We start from the raw sequence: 15,179 nt of genomic DNA, 5'->3' as shown, positions 1-15,179 counted from the left end.
ATGATCCATTTGGATCTGATTTGATTGATTATTTGACTTGGATAGGTCTTGTGATGTAGTTAGTTTAATTCAGCATAAGAAGCTTTTAAGTCAGAGTCAGTGAGTCAGAGTCACATTTGACGTCACAGGCACATGAGCTCTCGAAGTAAATACAGATGTTTCTTGCTCGTATTTTATCTCAGCTGTAATGGATGGAAGGATATATACATTTGCTTTCATGTGAATTGATTTATAATTGGTGTATCCTGTCATTTCAGTGGGGTTCTTTTCGTTTTTTGTTTGTCCAAGTTTACTGGTTTTACTGCCCCATCGTCTGTCCGTCCATTCCTCATTTAGCTTTTCCTTCTGAGTCATGGTGGTAACAAGAAAAATCATCATCATTTAACAACAATTGTTATTGAAATGTCTATATTGTTATTAAACTATGAATTATCTTTCTTTTATGTAGCACCTAAAAGTGAGAAACCACTAGATAAGTCCAGGATTTCCCTCAAAACTGCTGGTCTACAACGGTCTCGTTCAGATGCTGGAAGGGATCATCAAGGAGAGCACCGCAAGCCCCCGTCAGGTTTAGTGAAACCCACGGCCGGAGCCTCCTTTGGCTACAAGAAGCCACCAACAGCCACCGGTACCGCCACTGTGATGACAGCAGGGGGCGCCACCATCTCCAGTGGCTCTGCTACTGTGGGGAAAACCCCGAGGTCTTCTGGCATCCCTATGAAGCCTGTTGGAGGAGGGACCCCCTCGGGTCGAAAGAACAGTTTTGACGCCAGCAGCGAGCAGAGCTTCCTGGGGCCAAACAGCCGAAACAGCATTCAGTACCGCAGCCTGCCTCGACCGGCCAAATCGAGCACGTTCAGTGTGATCGGTCGCTCTGCGCCTCGGCCCGTCAGCGGTACCATCGACCCCAGTCTGTTGACCCTGAAACCTGTGCCCATGTCCTCCACGGGCCCCAGGATTAAAGAGCCTGGGAGCTGCAGCGGCAAGATGTCTAATCGAACGAGCACAGGCCCAGTGAACATGACGGACCGAGAGAAGGAGAAGGAGAGAGCCAAGGCCAAGGCTGACCTAGACTGTGGTTCTCTGAAAGGAGAGGCTCTGTCCACAGGGGAGTCCACTATGAAGCTGCACGGCCTGAGACGGACCAGCAGCAGCAAATACCCTGAACTGTCCTCGCCCACCACACCAAGGTGTCTCATTTAAATATCACTTGATAGGGATTATTCTCCTCAGGTATCGAACCATGCCGCTACAGTTTTATATGCTCAGGGTTTCTGCTGCCACCTAATGCACCACCACTGTACAATGAAAGTAAATGCAATTTCAGTTGTGGTGCAGACAGGATTTAAAACCATAAAAACTAATTCTAGAGCTATATCTCTGTCCACAAACAGTGTCCCAGTTACTCCAGTTAATCCACAGAGCTCACTAATAGTTTAGACTAATGGGAAGATCGTTTCCTTGGATTTCTTGTTCTGTTTTTAGCGGCAGAAATCTCAGCGACAGATATGTCAAAATAATGGCAAATATAACCACAATTATCTACATGGCTGGTGGTAGAGAAGTTAGAAAATGAACTGAAATGAATACACATAACGCACTTAATTTCTATATCGTAACATCTTTGTTTATTCCTGATCCCTAGGATGCTGAACACTAAGTCTCTGGGTCGTCCACCAAGCTTGGCTCACCTGGACAAGTTCAACTCCAACAGTTTTGATTCCTGTGTGACCCTCCTGGACCTCCCGCCCAAAGTACCCCCTTACTCCAAGCTGCAGGACTTGGCTGGTTCCCACACGTCCTCCCGCCTCACCCCGAGCCCGGCGCCTGTGCTCCACCTCGATTCCCCCGGCTCCTACACCAGCGAAAGCCTGAGTCTCAGCGGATCGCCCCTGCTCTACCCCAAGCTGTCTGGCATGCACCGCAGCATGGAGTCCCTGCCGCTCCAGATGAGCGTACCTTCCAGTGGGAGGTTTGTCAGAACAGAGATGCATGACAAGGACGAAAGGGGTACGGGAACCTGGGGAGCCGGCAGCAGGACATCCCTAAACCTGACAGATAGGTAAGTAATATCTAACATTAATGTATCAAAGGTGTACAGTAAATTAGAAAATATATATAGTAAAAAGCCACTTTTCCATCTTCCTATGAACCAATACTGGTAGAAGAAACTGCATTTATCCCAGCATCTGATAGTGTGAGGGCAGTTGAACCACTGTTTCACTGTGAAGACATCCGACTTTGGGTTATAAGTTTCTTGGCGGCAGACCAAGACCAGCCAATCATGTTTTATGTGCCTTTTCCGGGAACGGAAACTCTGAGGTGTCATTTAGAAGATGGAGGGGCCGGCTCCACCGCAACATTTCTGTCTGTCAAGGTGGAGATGGTCGGTACTTTCAGGCAATCCCACGCTGTGTATGAAAGGATTAGAAGAGAAACCCTTGAGATCCCTTGTTGTCCTGTGGAAAAAAACGATCATCTTTATTAGAACTATTCCCAATGACTGTTTGTTCTCCATTATCAATGTTTTATTCCCTTCTTCGCAGCTTGCAAACAGACAGAAATACATTGCCGAAGAAAGGCTTAGAGTACGTCATAACAATCACAGTCCAAGCATCTTGTTTGAAATCTCACACTGTGATGTCTCTTCCATTGTTGGAAGTTAAAAAACGGCTTTTCTTTTCTCAGGCGCTATGGCTCGAGCCTGTCAGAGAGCGACGACAAACCGGGCAGACGCCACTCCCACAACATAGTGAGCATGACTGAGAGCGATAGCCCCCCCCAGCTGCCTTCTCCCACCCGCCCGTTCCTCCTCCCCTCCTCCGGCAAGGCTCCTCTCACCAACGTGGGTGAGTCTGCTCTCTCCATTTGGCTGCCAAGTTCTAAAAACGCACCCCGCTTTGAAACTAATGAGACTTGAGGTCTGTGATAAGCCATCCATCACACCGCTGATGATTATTGAGGGCGGCGATATTAAGTTCCCACTGAGAGGAATGTCCGGCATAGATTTTACAGTTAGGAAAATGTTGACACAAGTTGTCAGTCACACATCAAGTCATTAAAAATTATTATGGTATCAGATGGGACTGTTAATATTGTATATTGCATCATATGTGAATACTACAGTCCCACATCTGCACTCATATAGTCTTGAGTTTAAGTCTGAATTATGCTGCCGATATAGGGGGTCATGTCAGGCTATATTTATCTCTTTGACTGTTGTGGAACTGTAGTGTTTCCTTTCACTGAGTCATCAGAATAAGCATGCTATACCTAGATGTGTGTGTGTGTGTGTGTGTGTGTGTGTGTGTGTGTGTGTGTGTGTGTGTGTGTGTGTGTGTGTGTGTGTGTGTGTGTGTGTGTGAGAGAGTGCGTGAGAGAGTGCGTGAGAGAGGAGAGTTGCGACACAGAACTGCATCCTCCGGCCTCATCTGTGCCACTCACTCACTGTCTTTCCAAACATCTCTCTTGTATGATAGTTGCCCCAATTTCGAGTGGCACCCCGAGGATATCGCGCTCCAACAGCATAGGCCCACCCAGTGAGTCGGCCTGCGATCTCTATGGATCCTCCCCCCTGGGCAGCAGTATGTCCCTGGCTGACCGGCCAAAAAGCATGATGCGGTGCGGGTCTTTCCGGGAACCCGGGGATGATGGTGAGCCTGCTCCTCGGGGCCCCCCCCCCCCCTGCAGGGGAGTCGCCCAACGTGGCCTCAAACAAAACAAAAGCTGTCCACTCGTACAGCACCCAATCTGTTGAGGAAAATGCCAGAAGGACATTTGTTTTCATGAGCAAGAAAAGTGTTGCATTCATTTTAGATTAACAGTGAATTATGTTAGGACTGAAAGGCACTATCTGTGGTCCAAATGTAAACAAATGAGCAGTCTCTCCACCAATAATTCAAACCTGCTTTCACTCTCAGATAATTTGCAGGCTTTTTAATACACTTTCTAGCTCAAACTCCAAGTTCTTAGTGTATTTCGATGCGATAACAAGGGTTTGTTTACATCAAATCGTAAATCATGTCTGTGAAATGTGCCTGTCATTGATATGTTCTTAATTAGCTGACTGAGTTTGAGATATTACATCGTCTTAAGGGTTGCCAGTAATAGAAATGCTCCCGCGTTAGTCTTTTATTTGTGACTGGGGATTGCAGGGATTAGTAAATTGTTTATTTTAATAATAAGTCAAATCCCTCCCTTGCCTGTTTCAGTGCACGGCTCTGTGCTCTCTCTGGTGTCCAATGCTTCATCCAACCATTCCGCGGTGAGTAGATACAACCAATACGTACAGTATATTGTTACTTTTGCTGGTGTTCAGTGCTTTGTGATTTCAGTTTACACGCTGTCCTGTCTTCATGAAGCAAAGTTATCATTTAAAACAGCTTGTAGAGAATCATTTAGATTTGTTTAACAGTGATTCGTGCACACTGACCCTTTTTTTAACATGCAGGAAAACCTTGCATGCATTATATTAAGTGACCTTAAAGCCTCGTACTGCATTCTGTGATTGGACAGCTATCCGGTGCTTCGTCCACGTTTCTGTTTCAGCATTATCGTCTCTATAAAAGTTCAGTGATTCTTTTCGTCACTGCCCCTGAAGTTAACGTATCCCTCTGTATTGTTCATTTGCCTTCACCATGCCTTCATTAGAATGAGGAGAGGATACAAGGGGAGGTAAGGCCAACGTGCCACGACTCTTCAACTCACATTGTGTCTTTTCTCTGCGTCATCTGTCAGTCATTTCCTGTTGAGACGAGGTCCATTCACCAGATGATGCTATCAGTGCTCAGTGAAGTCCACAGATCTCTTATTAACTCAGGGTCTCAGAACTCAGTTCATTTTGTCTTATCTCTAATATTCTTTATCATTTAGCACCACCTGCTAACATTTAATAAAGACATTCTCAGACCTCATACAATTCCCAGTGCATGAGAAAAGTCCCACTGTCATCCATTGATTGAACATTTGCCGCTGGTTTGGAGAGTACATACCATTCATTTTGGTTTCCTTCATATATATATTTTAGCTTTTTTTGTTTTTGTTAAACAAATGAAACAACAAATTCGAACACATTCAGTTGCTGAATTATCCCCAGCACTTCTGGCTTTTTGTCCGAGGTTTTGTATATTGTCCACACTGCTGGGGCTTACTTTTCAATTTGTCCACAGCAAATCCGCAAGTTGAGGCGAGAGCTGGAGTCTTCCCAGGAAAAGGTTGCCGACTTGACCATGCAGCTTACTGCCAATGTATGTATGATTTATTTTGATTTCTTTTTAGATACCCTTTTGGCCTCTTTTTGTAAGATATTTTGTTTGTGTTGGAAGCTTGCAAGATCTTTTATCAGTGTGATCAATCCAAAATGTAAGTTATACCTCCGCTAAGTCGACGAGTTTGTAGCCCACAACCAACTGACATACAGAAACCCCATTTAACAGGTGTATCTAGTATCTGCCCTGCATTTCTGTGAGGGTGAGATGTGGGAAAGATATGGTATGAATCCTTGCTCACTTAAGAAAAGGAGCATCGAGGCATAACTCTGGCCTCGGTCCGGCTCACGCGGAGTAAGGACATCATGACACATCTAGGATCTACCAACCAACCCAACACTTGTGGCTTTTTTGAATGATATTTTGGAGCATTTTATGCCTTTATTGGATAGCTGATAATAGGAAGATGATGGGAAACGAAGGGAAAACAAAACAAAAAGTCCCCAGTTGTGGTTTATGTTACAGAAGGCATGCCATACTTTCAGTTCTCTCACTGCCACTCACATCTTTCCACTGTTGCTATAGTCCTTGTAGCCTTGATGAAGCCGCCACTGCTTCTTCTCTTAGTGTCACCCTCCAGCTTCTAGATGCTTGAGCCTGGCTGTTTCCATCACATTCAACTTTTACTTTAACACCACCTCACCACTGATCCTGATCTGTTAGACAACACGTAGGAACTACGGCCTTCTATTGAACATTTTGCCCTCTGCCGTTGCTTATCAACTAACCTGGGAGTTATACTGAGTGAGTGTATGCAGCCTGTGTGTGTGTGTGTGTGTGTGTGTGTGTGTGTGTGTGTGTGTGTGTGTGTGTGTGTGTGTGTGTGTGTGTGTGTGTGTGTGTGTGTGTGTGTGTGTGTGTGTGTGTGTGTGTGTGTGTGTGTGTGTGTGTGTGTGTGTGTGTGTGTGTGTGTGTGTGTGTGTGTGTTTTGTTCTGTATATGCTTTTGCTGTTGAAGAAGTTTAAGCCCATGCCTAACGCCACTGTCCCTCTCTTTTACGTTTTCGGGACGTATTGACTGCTGGACTTGCTGCTTCCCCCCTGCCTGCCTCCCGCTGACCCGCACCTTTGGATGCTGGGTGGAGCAGCTAGGCCAGGTTTGTTGGACTGTTGCTTCCAGAGCGCTCTCTGACGCTTCTGCATGGTTCTGAGTGGACGTCAAGCTGACGAGCTGCTGTCATCTGACATCTCTGTTGGACCTCATCACCTACCTTGAAGCATGTTGACATGTTATCAACTAACTGTTATTTTCTGTCTACTTATATTTGGTATATTTAGCTAGATCAAGTCTTCAAACGATCATAAAAATGATTGTCTATTCATTTTCTGTCAATATGCCACTTAATTAACCAACTAATTCTCTCAGCACCAATTCTGAATATTCCTGATAGTTTTCTGAGATTTGAAGGCTAATAAGATACCGCAAATACTAACTTTTGGGGGTCAATACCATTCAGACAGATTCAAGGAGTAGCAACGTATTCAATTATTCAATAGATGTGACCCCAAAGAAATACATAAGCAAGCTCCAACTACAATAAGTTAAGACGGGGATGACCCAGACCAGCCACACAGCTGTCGGACCTGGGCGATGTCTAAACTGTCGAACCAGAGGAAGAAGCTCAACCCAACAGAAATAAAACCGGCAAAAGAGGATTTATCCGACCCACCGTTCAAACAAAACCTCATGTAGAATCGTTCATAAGTTCTTAACAAATTCATTATGGCGGTGTCAGCCATGGATTTTTAGAAGATTTCTAAATGGTCACGCCGTCATCAGCCAAAGTAGTGTGAGATATCTGAGACTGAAGGTCAAACATGCTCCATGATGGTTGGCGAGGTCCGTCCCTCACCACCAACACCCTAACGTCCCCTTTCATCCCTGACATCATCCACAGCTGTCCAGTGCTCCATCCCCTCCCTCCTCTCCCCGCAGATGGAGAAAGTCATTTGCTTGATGTGCTGTGAGCGTGTGAGGCTGCAGTCCGATTCGATGCAGCCGGTGACTCATACCTGTCTGCTGTCTCAACCCCCTCTCTCTCTGTTTCTCTCTCTCTCTCTCTCTCTTCCTCCTCCTACCTCTGTGTCTTCCTCTAAAGGCTAATCTGGTGGCAGCATTTGAACAGAGTTTGGCGCTGATGACGGCACGCCTGCAGACCCTGTCGGTCTCCTCGGACCAGAAGGTATTTGTCGCAATGCTAATGATTGTTAAACCAACTGAGACATGTGTGACAGATTACATTTAATCAAATGAGAAAAAAACCCATGACACTTAAAGAAACAAGCAATGAATATCATTCTAAAGACACAATGGTGTTACTACACCCTCAACAAATACATGATGATAAACTTTTGGTCCAGTTATCATCCTAGTTAAAACCAGATATGATTATTGTTTATATATTTAACCTTTATTTACCCAGAATAATCCCATTCAGATTTTAAATCTCATTTACAAGGGGGTCCTGGCCAAGAAAACGTTTTGCACAAGCATCCGCATGCAAGCACAGATAATAGTCTTAAAAAACAAAACAGCAAACAGATAAAAACATGTTGAATGTTGGTTCAGTGAGCTAACATGAACACATATTGATATGTTCCTCCTTTAGGACTCTGAGCTCACTGAGCTGAAGGATACCATCGAGGTTCTGAGGGTCAAAAGCACAGAGACCCATGAAATCATTCAGGAGGCTCTCGACTCTCAGGAGGCTCTCAGCGCTCCGGAGGCTCTCAGCGCTCCGGACATCGAACCTAAAGGTACCGAATATTCTGGGGATGTGCAATAAACCAAACGCATGCAAAGATGAACGTAGGAATTTCAAAAGCTTCCCTCTCATTGATCAATGTGTTCCCTTTTCTCCTGGTATTTAGAACCGCTGATCCATCGGCAGAACTCGTCCGAAAGCATCTCCAGCCTCACCAGCAACACCAGCCACTCGAGTATTGGCAGTCTGAAAGAGCAGGAGGCCAAGAAGAAGAAGAAGAAGAGCTGGGTGAGAACGCACAGGCAGAACGTAGAGGCCGCACTGAGTAGAAAGATTGTTGGGTGTATCTGAGTTTTGTCAGTCACTGATCAGAGGAGTCCCAGCACACTGCACTGTGTGGTGAGACGCTACACCAAAATACATTCAAATAATTATTTTTGCAAGGGTTTACGAATCAGTTGTTTCCTTCAGCTCATTAGAGAAAGGTGTGAACGCTATCAAACCGTTTTTTGGTTGATTGGATTGAACAGTTCAGCGCGTCAGCGGTTTCTAATTGGTCAGATGTAAATGTCAAATTCATCAAACTTAAAGCTAATTCAGTCATGGTCTTGATTAGCCCCACATTATAAAATGTCAAGTTCATACAGAACAATAGCGGCAATAAAATACAAGATGCTAAACAAGGCTTGTGTGAAATAGAAAATAACAATTAGAATAAAAAATATAAATGTATATAATGAAATTATTGCTATTATCAGTTTATATTATACTATATTTGATACGAAATAAAATAAATCAGCTGCAACTAGTTGTTTTTTCCTGCATGTGTGTTCGTCTCTCTCACCTATCTCGTTGCAAGTCTGTTATTAAGTATGACTCTGGTTTTTCCCTCATGCTGCCCTGCTTTTTATTTTAGGTCTTTGAGGTAAGTGTTGTTGCTACAGTAAATATCCCCCCCCCCCCCCCCCCCCCCCCCCCCCCAACCTTCTCCAGCCTGCATGCACGTTGTGAGTCATACTTGTGAAACGTTTTGAAACTCTGTCGTCTGCGTCTTTTTAATTAATCCCTGATATTAAATTACGGAATCAGGGTTTATGTACTTTATGTTAAACAGTGTTGTAGTACTGAAAACATCAAACTGTTCAATGAGTAGTAAGTATCACTGTTGTAGAAACTTTAAATGGAAATGTTGTGTATGAACAAAATTGATTAATATGTTTTGTTTTATTCATTTCAATTCCTTTAAACATTAAACCAAGTTAGGGTTGGGCTTTTATGTCTTTCCACTGTTTAAAAATAATCATAAAACAGATTAAACTAGGTGGCAACATAAATTAAGAATAAATGCGGATTTCAACTCTCAGTGGAAAACATATCTGATAGCAGCAGCTCACACAAGTGCTTTCAAGATTTGCTTGTCAATTGAATTATACTCTAGTGTAGTTGTTAGACCTATCATTTATTTCTGTCCCGTGTTTCTTCTTTGTACAGTTACGCAGCTCCTTCAACAAGGCCTTTAGCAAGAAGGGCTCCAAGCAGTCTGGGCCGTACGCCGACATTGAGGAAATTTCCACCCCAGAATCCTCTGCACCATCCTCCCCTAGAGTCCACCATGGTGGGAACAACCCTCCATTGTCAATGAAATCCTCTGCCTCTGCATCATCGTCAGGGTAAACCTCTCCCTCAACTAGACGGTCCAACACCAGATGTTTAGAATTGTGTTACGACGTAATAATTAGATTTCATTGCCAAAACTTGATGTGAATATACCGTGGATTATTACAAGACTGTGCTCATGTTACTGTATCTATGTTTAAAATTGGTCCAGTATTAAGGGAGACTGCTGCAATAAAAACATTTTATTTCTCTGTACAGTAATTTCCATAATGTTGTCACACTTAACACACTCAAAAGATCAGAGGTTGTCAGTGGCAAAAACAAGCACTTTAAGTGGACGTACATTGAGGGTGCGCAATTGCTGGATATGTCACAGCTCGTTTAGCGACTGCCTTCCGCAGCTTTATGCCTCATTTATGCCTCATTCCTAGTCTCCACAAGTCACTTAGAAACAAAAAACAAAATGTGAAAACAGGGTCCAGGTTGAGAATGACCAAAGTTATCCTTTAATTTAACATTTGAAATGTTTCAAACAGCTGTCTGTCTAACGGTCCTTGCCACTTCCTCCCATCTCTGACGTTGTCTTATTTGAACTGAATGTCTCCAGCCTCTGTGAAGAAGATGAGGTGGGTGATGATAACGTCGTAACAGAGCTGCGTACAGAGCTGTGGGAGAAGGAGCGCAAACTGACAGACGTCCGCCTGGAGGCTCTGAGCTCCGCCCATCAGCTGGAGCAGATGCAGGACGCCATGAGCAACATGCAGGTTTGTGTGATTTGTTCCTTTTTGATTTTTTTTTACCTCCAAAAAATGTCGTCTCTATAAACTTAGTTTCTGCAGTCCACCCGTAGAGTTGGTCAAAACAATTAGAATGCCACACTTTTAAACCTCCAAAGTGTGCAAATATTTAAATTTGTGTTGAGTGTAGGTATGTGCTGTTGTTATCAAGTCAAACTGACATCTTTTATTGCTTATAAAATGGTCTGGTGGTGTTTAAAAAACACCACTGCAGTTGTATTATGGAAGGATGATTTATGAAAATGACTTCTCTCCACTTCTGGGATTTTGTCCGTAGTCAACAGTGCAGAACCTGAAGGCTGAGAACGACCATCTGAAGACGGGTGGTCTGTCCCCCTGTCCATCTCCTGGACCCTCCAGCTCTGTCTCCCAGTCCTCGGGTCTCACTGCTCTGGGAAGCTCATCACCTCGACAGTCCGTAGCCATGCCCAAGAGCTACAGCAGAGGGCCGAGTGAGGGGAGCAGCTCAGGTACAGTTCGGTCTCTGACATGTTGACAATGTGTCACATGTAGGCATAGCTCTTAGATTAAATGGTACTTACACACGAGTGATTTAAAATGAATGAACTGTCTGGTGTGGTCTTGAACCCACAGCATGAATAGCAAATACGTATTACTGAAGTTACCAGAGTGCTTTTCTAGAAACACACTTACTTAATAATTGTATTATACTTTCTGTGCAAATGTGTATAATGTACTTTACATTTGACTAAAGCAGAGACACCTCCTTGCCTGTAAACCATCTCATTTGTGTACTGTACATGTGCACCATCTACAAGCAAAAAAAGACCACATATTATTGTGTTTTTTCACTATTTTTCCAATAACCAATATTAATCTCCACTTTCAGTTAACGTGCGACAGTGAAATGTCAAATTGTGTTATTTAAATATAATCCCCTGCTTGTGTTTGTAAGGTTTAATATCTTTGCGCCGTACTTTTTGTGTGTTAGACCTCACAGTTTTCTAATTTGCACATGCATTTGCCACTACAAACTGCTAAACAATGTCCTAAGTTTGACATTCTTTGTAATATTATATTTTTTATATTCAACTTGTGTCACAGATACTACATTTCCTTTCCTGTTTTTGTCTTTACTCCTCAGCAGACGTCTTCTTTGCAGATTCTCTCAGTCTTTCCTCTCAGAGGGATGAACACCGTGTTCGGGTGGTGATTTGTGTCGCAGATTTACACGTCTTCAAAGATGTAAGCATGTCTGACGTTTGTCATCTTTCCTCCTTCAGACCAAATAAACATGATTTGAAATCTCCGTGTCTCACCGGTTTGCTGCACTTTGCATTCACAGGAGGTCAAACAGCAGGATTTCTTCGTCGGCACTGTCAGGGTGAATGGCAGGATGGACTGGCCCATGCTGGACTCAGCAGTCAGCCAGGCTTTCAAGGTGAGTCCCCTTCTTCTTCTGACGGCTTTGACCACTGCGACGTGTCCATGAACTGCATGTACAGTTTGCATCGAGCACGTTTCAGCTGTCACATTCAATTTAGCACACTGTTACTTCAGAGAGTTCCACGACTGAACACAAGATGCCGAAACACCGTATGGAATCATGTTGAACTCCTTGAATTATGAAAAAGCAGAAACTTAGTGAAAGAGGTATTTGAATTTAGATTGTCCAGGTCTCACCTCTTTGTCCAGGTGTTAATTAGCTCTGAAGCATCCCAAGGGGCACTGTCAAATCACACTAAATCCTACTCAGACGGATATAATCACTTCTCTTTTTCTATTCTTCTAATTCCAGGTGTACATAGCCAAGGTGGACCCCACTTCTAGTCTGGGCCTGTCTACAGACTCCATCTACAGTTACAGTATGGGCCACATCAAGAGAGTGCTGGGAGGAGAATCTCCAGAGACTCAGCCCTCTCGCTGCATGTCCCGGGGCCCCAGTAGCATCACAGTGGCCCTGAAAGGTCTGTGGAGAAATGTGTCAATCATATATATTAGGCTTAAGATTGGAGATAGATTATTTGTACCTGATGGACAGTTGGTTCTGTCGCAGGAGCAAACACAGCAACACAGAGCAAGACACACAAGAGAAAAGAGGGCGCTGTCAGATATAATGGATTCTGCTTTCCTTAACAACTGTTTATTCTACAGTTCAGATAGATTTCTCTGCAGAGTGCCGATCATTCTACTGCGGTCTGCATACCAGCAACTAAATGGACAGGTGAAAACTGACTCGATAAAAGAAATATAAAACAATGTCAATAGAGATCTGTCAACCTGGAACTTGGCTAGCTACCTCCAGTCAATCAATATTTGGGCTGAGGAAATAAACTTCTCTCAAGTGGTTTTGCTGCAGTGGAGCCTGTTGGAGTCAGTCCAGCTTCCATTTTCAAATATCCATCTTTTCAATTGGCAAACCACAAATCTTTTAATTGAAAGCTGGGTCCACACGCATACGATACATAATCAGGATACATAATCAGGTTTCTTGTGTCAATCAGATCATTAGCTGTTTAACTGCCTAATCCAAGTCTCAACTGGGTGCAAATCCTCATGTCTGTCTGTTTATCGGTCTAAATTTGGACCTGTCTTGCTGTTTGGATCAATGTTGCTTGTTTTGATTACAGCTCTTCTTTCCGTCCAATGTGTATTCAGTTACATTTAACTGTGACCTGTCCTCATCATTGACCAAAACATCAACTCAAATGACACCAGCCTGCAGCTGATGAACTCATCAGTTCAACAACATTATGTTTTGGTTCTTTGGAAATATATCAAATATCTAGTTTTATTTCATCAAATTATTCATACAAGCTTAACATTGTCATCACTAGTACAGGTTTGTGTGACTTGTCAACATTATATCTTCATAACGGCACTGTTTTTGTTTGGGATTTGCACATATGCGGAGCCCATCAGTGATTCTAAACCAGAGCTGGGATCAGTGAGGAGGGGAGAGGTTCTTAGTAATGGTCTGCTAGTCCTTGACAGACCTTTTGAATGCTGGAATGCAGTGAGTGAAGTAGAGCAGCAGCAGCCTAGACAGGTCTCTGGGTAACATGATCTCAGTGCAGCCAGGCCCAGCTGGTCGAGCAGCCTCAGACACATGGGCCCCTTAGATGCTAAGGAGGAGCAATAGACTCCTGCAGACTCCTCACATTTGATGCAAAGTTATTTTCAGAGCATAATGCTTGAACTCCATGTTGCTTCTAAAGGACATGCAAGGTGATTTAAAGCTGTTTGCACAACAGCTTACCCAAGCTCCTCCTGTTTCTAATGTAGATTATTTTTGGTTTAGATATTAGCAGAATTTTTAAAAAGTGCTCAATACGAAATTCAGAGCAAACCTATTGCCTCCACACGGCTCTCAACATGGAGACAGATGAGTCGGCGACTAGAAGCTAACGGTGCTAACAGTGCGAATAACGCTAACAGTGCTTACCTGAGGGGGAGCCGAAGGGTGGGTGCTACATCTCTGCGACGGCGCCGTCGGTGGGGACGCATTGACCAGTTACCAATCAAGTCAAATATAAAGTATCACACTTAAGTTTATCACCAATCAACACAGTCCGTTCTCACTTTTCTTCACTATGTTCAGGTTTGAAGGAGAAGTGTGTGGACAGCCTGGTGTTCGAAACCCTGATTCCCAAACCCATGATGCAACACTACATCAGTCTGCTGCTCAAACACCGCCGTCTCATCCTGTCCGGACCGAGCGGGACGGGTAAGAGCTACCTCGCTTCCCGGCTGGCTGAGTACCTGGTGGACCGCAGCGCCCGCGAAGTCACCGACGGCATCGTAGCCACTTTCAACATGCACCGCCAGTCATGCAAGGTGACAGAGAGTGACAAATCGTATGATTCCGTACTACAGCGGGTTAGATGTGTCATGTTTGTCAGCTTCCTGTCATTACTGTCTCTCTTTCACCTTTTTTTGTCCTCAGGATCTGCAGCTTCATCTTTCCAACCTGGCCAATCAAATCGATCGGGAAACCAGCACATCAGAAATACCGCTAGTCGTTATTCTGGATGATATTCATGGACCTGCGTCCATCAGCGAACTGGTCAATGGTGCTCTCACCTGCAAATACCACAAATGGTAAGCTCCACATACACAGACTGAAACTAGCTACAAGAGTATTTATGTGATCTTTAATGTGACCTTAACTGTAATATTGTTCTTGTTGCTCAGTCCTTACATTATTGGAACAAGCAATCAGCCAGTGAAGATGATTGCGAACCACGGCCTCCATCTCAGCTTCAGGTTGGTTAAAGGATTGGTCGTGGAAGTATTTTCTTCTTCTACAGGATTGACTTGAATGTTCTGGCTGGATGTGTCCTGATTACAATAAAGTTCGATTTGAAGTTCTCTATGGAGTAAACAAGTCAATACAATAAAAAAACTTCTTAAAGCAGGTCAATAGTAAACTGTGAGTTTATATGTGATCTGATATACAGCATGATTTAATAATGTTCGATTTCACTCAGCACTCTGAGTACCAATAATGGTAGACAGAGTATACCTTGTTTTTATTGAGACTGTGAGTAATAAAGAATAACTAATACCTGAAAAAATATATATTGTATACAACATATCTTTATCTGCTTTTAGTCTGAAGTTTGACAACAAATACAAACATCTCACTATTATCTGCACTTGAGATTAGTCAACCAACATGTTTGCCTTCTGCTGAAAATAGTGAAAAGAAAATCCTCTAATTTACCCTTTAAAAAACAAAAACACAAATATATGATTGGACCATTTAAAGTAACAACATTTTGTCATATCAAACTGATTATGACAGGTTGGTGTAGGGATGCTGTCACATTG

At 43.5% G+C, this 15,179-nt stretch overlaps 1 protein-coding gene across 1 annotated transcript in view; it reads left to right on the top strand.

Moving 5' to 3' along the window:
- The window catches only part of nav1b (neuron navigator 1b), a gene marked incomplete at its 5' end in the record, with an annotated part of 53,106 nt that overhangs the window by 33,405 nt on the left and 4,522 nt on the right, over positions 1-15,179 (top strand). The window contains 21 exons of the mRNA XM_079186684.1: positions 449-1,190; positions 1,646-2,062; positions 2,547-2,588; positions 2,689-2,849; positions 3,480-3,653; positions 4,212-4,264; positions 4,651-4,674; positions 5,169-5,246; positions 7,366-7,449; positions 7,876-8,023; positions 8,138-8,259; positions 8,888-8,896; positions 9,463-9,641; positions 10,196-10,352; positions 10,663-10,855; positions 11,491-11,591; positions 11,692-11,787; positions 12,145-12,313; positions 13,948-14,183; positions 14,293-14,447; positions 14,541-14,612. Coding sequence (XP_079042810.1) covers positions 449-1,190; positions 1,646-2,062; positions 2,547-2,588; positions 2,689-2,849; positions 3,480-3,653; positions 4,212-4,264; positions 4,651-4,674; positions 5,169-5,246; positions 7,366-7,449; positions 7,876-8,023; positions 8,138-8,259; positions 8,888-8,896; positions 9,463-9,641; positions 10,196-10,352; positions 10,663-10,855; positions 11,491-11,591; positions 11,692-11,787; positions 12,145-12,313; positions 13,948-14,183; positions 14,293-14,447; positions 14,541-14,612 — 3,412 coding nt within the window. The remainder of the gene's footprint in view (positions 1-448; positions 1,191-1,645; positions 2,063-2,546; positions 2,589-2,688; positions 2,850-3,479; positions 3,654-4,211; positions 4,265-4,650; positions 4,675-5,168; positions 5,247-7,365; positions 7,450-7,875; positions 8,024-8,137; positions 8,260-8,887; positions 8,897-9,462; positions 9,642-10,195; positions 10,353-10,662; positions 10,856-11,490; positions 11,592-11,691; positions 11,788-12,144; positions 12,314-13,947; positions 14,184-14,292; positions 14,448-14,540; positions 14,613-15,179) is intronic.

Source organism: Pholis gunnellus (assembly GCF_910591455.1).
Source record: "Pholis gunnellus genome assembly, chromosome: 3".
Lineage (NCBI taxonomy): Eukaryota > Metazoa > Chordata > Actinopteri > Perciformes > Pholidae > Pholis > Pholis gunnellus.
Note: the sequence above shows the minus strand (reverse complement) of the source record. Positions and strands in the feature narration are given on the sequence as shown.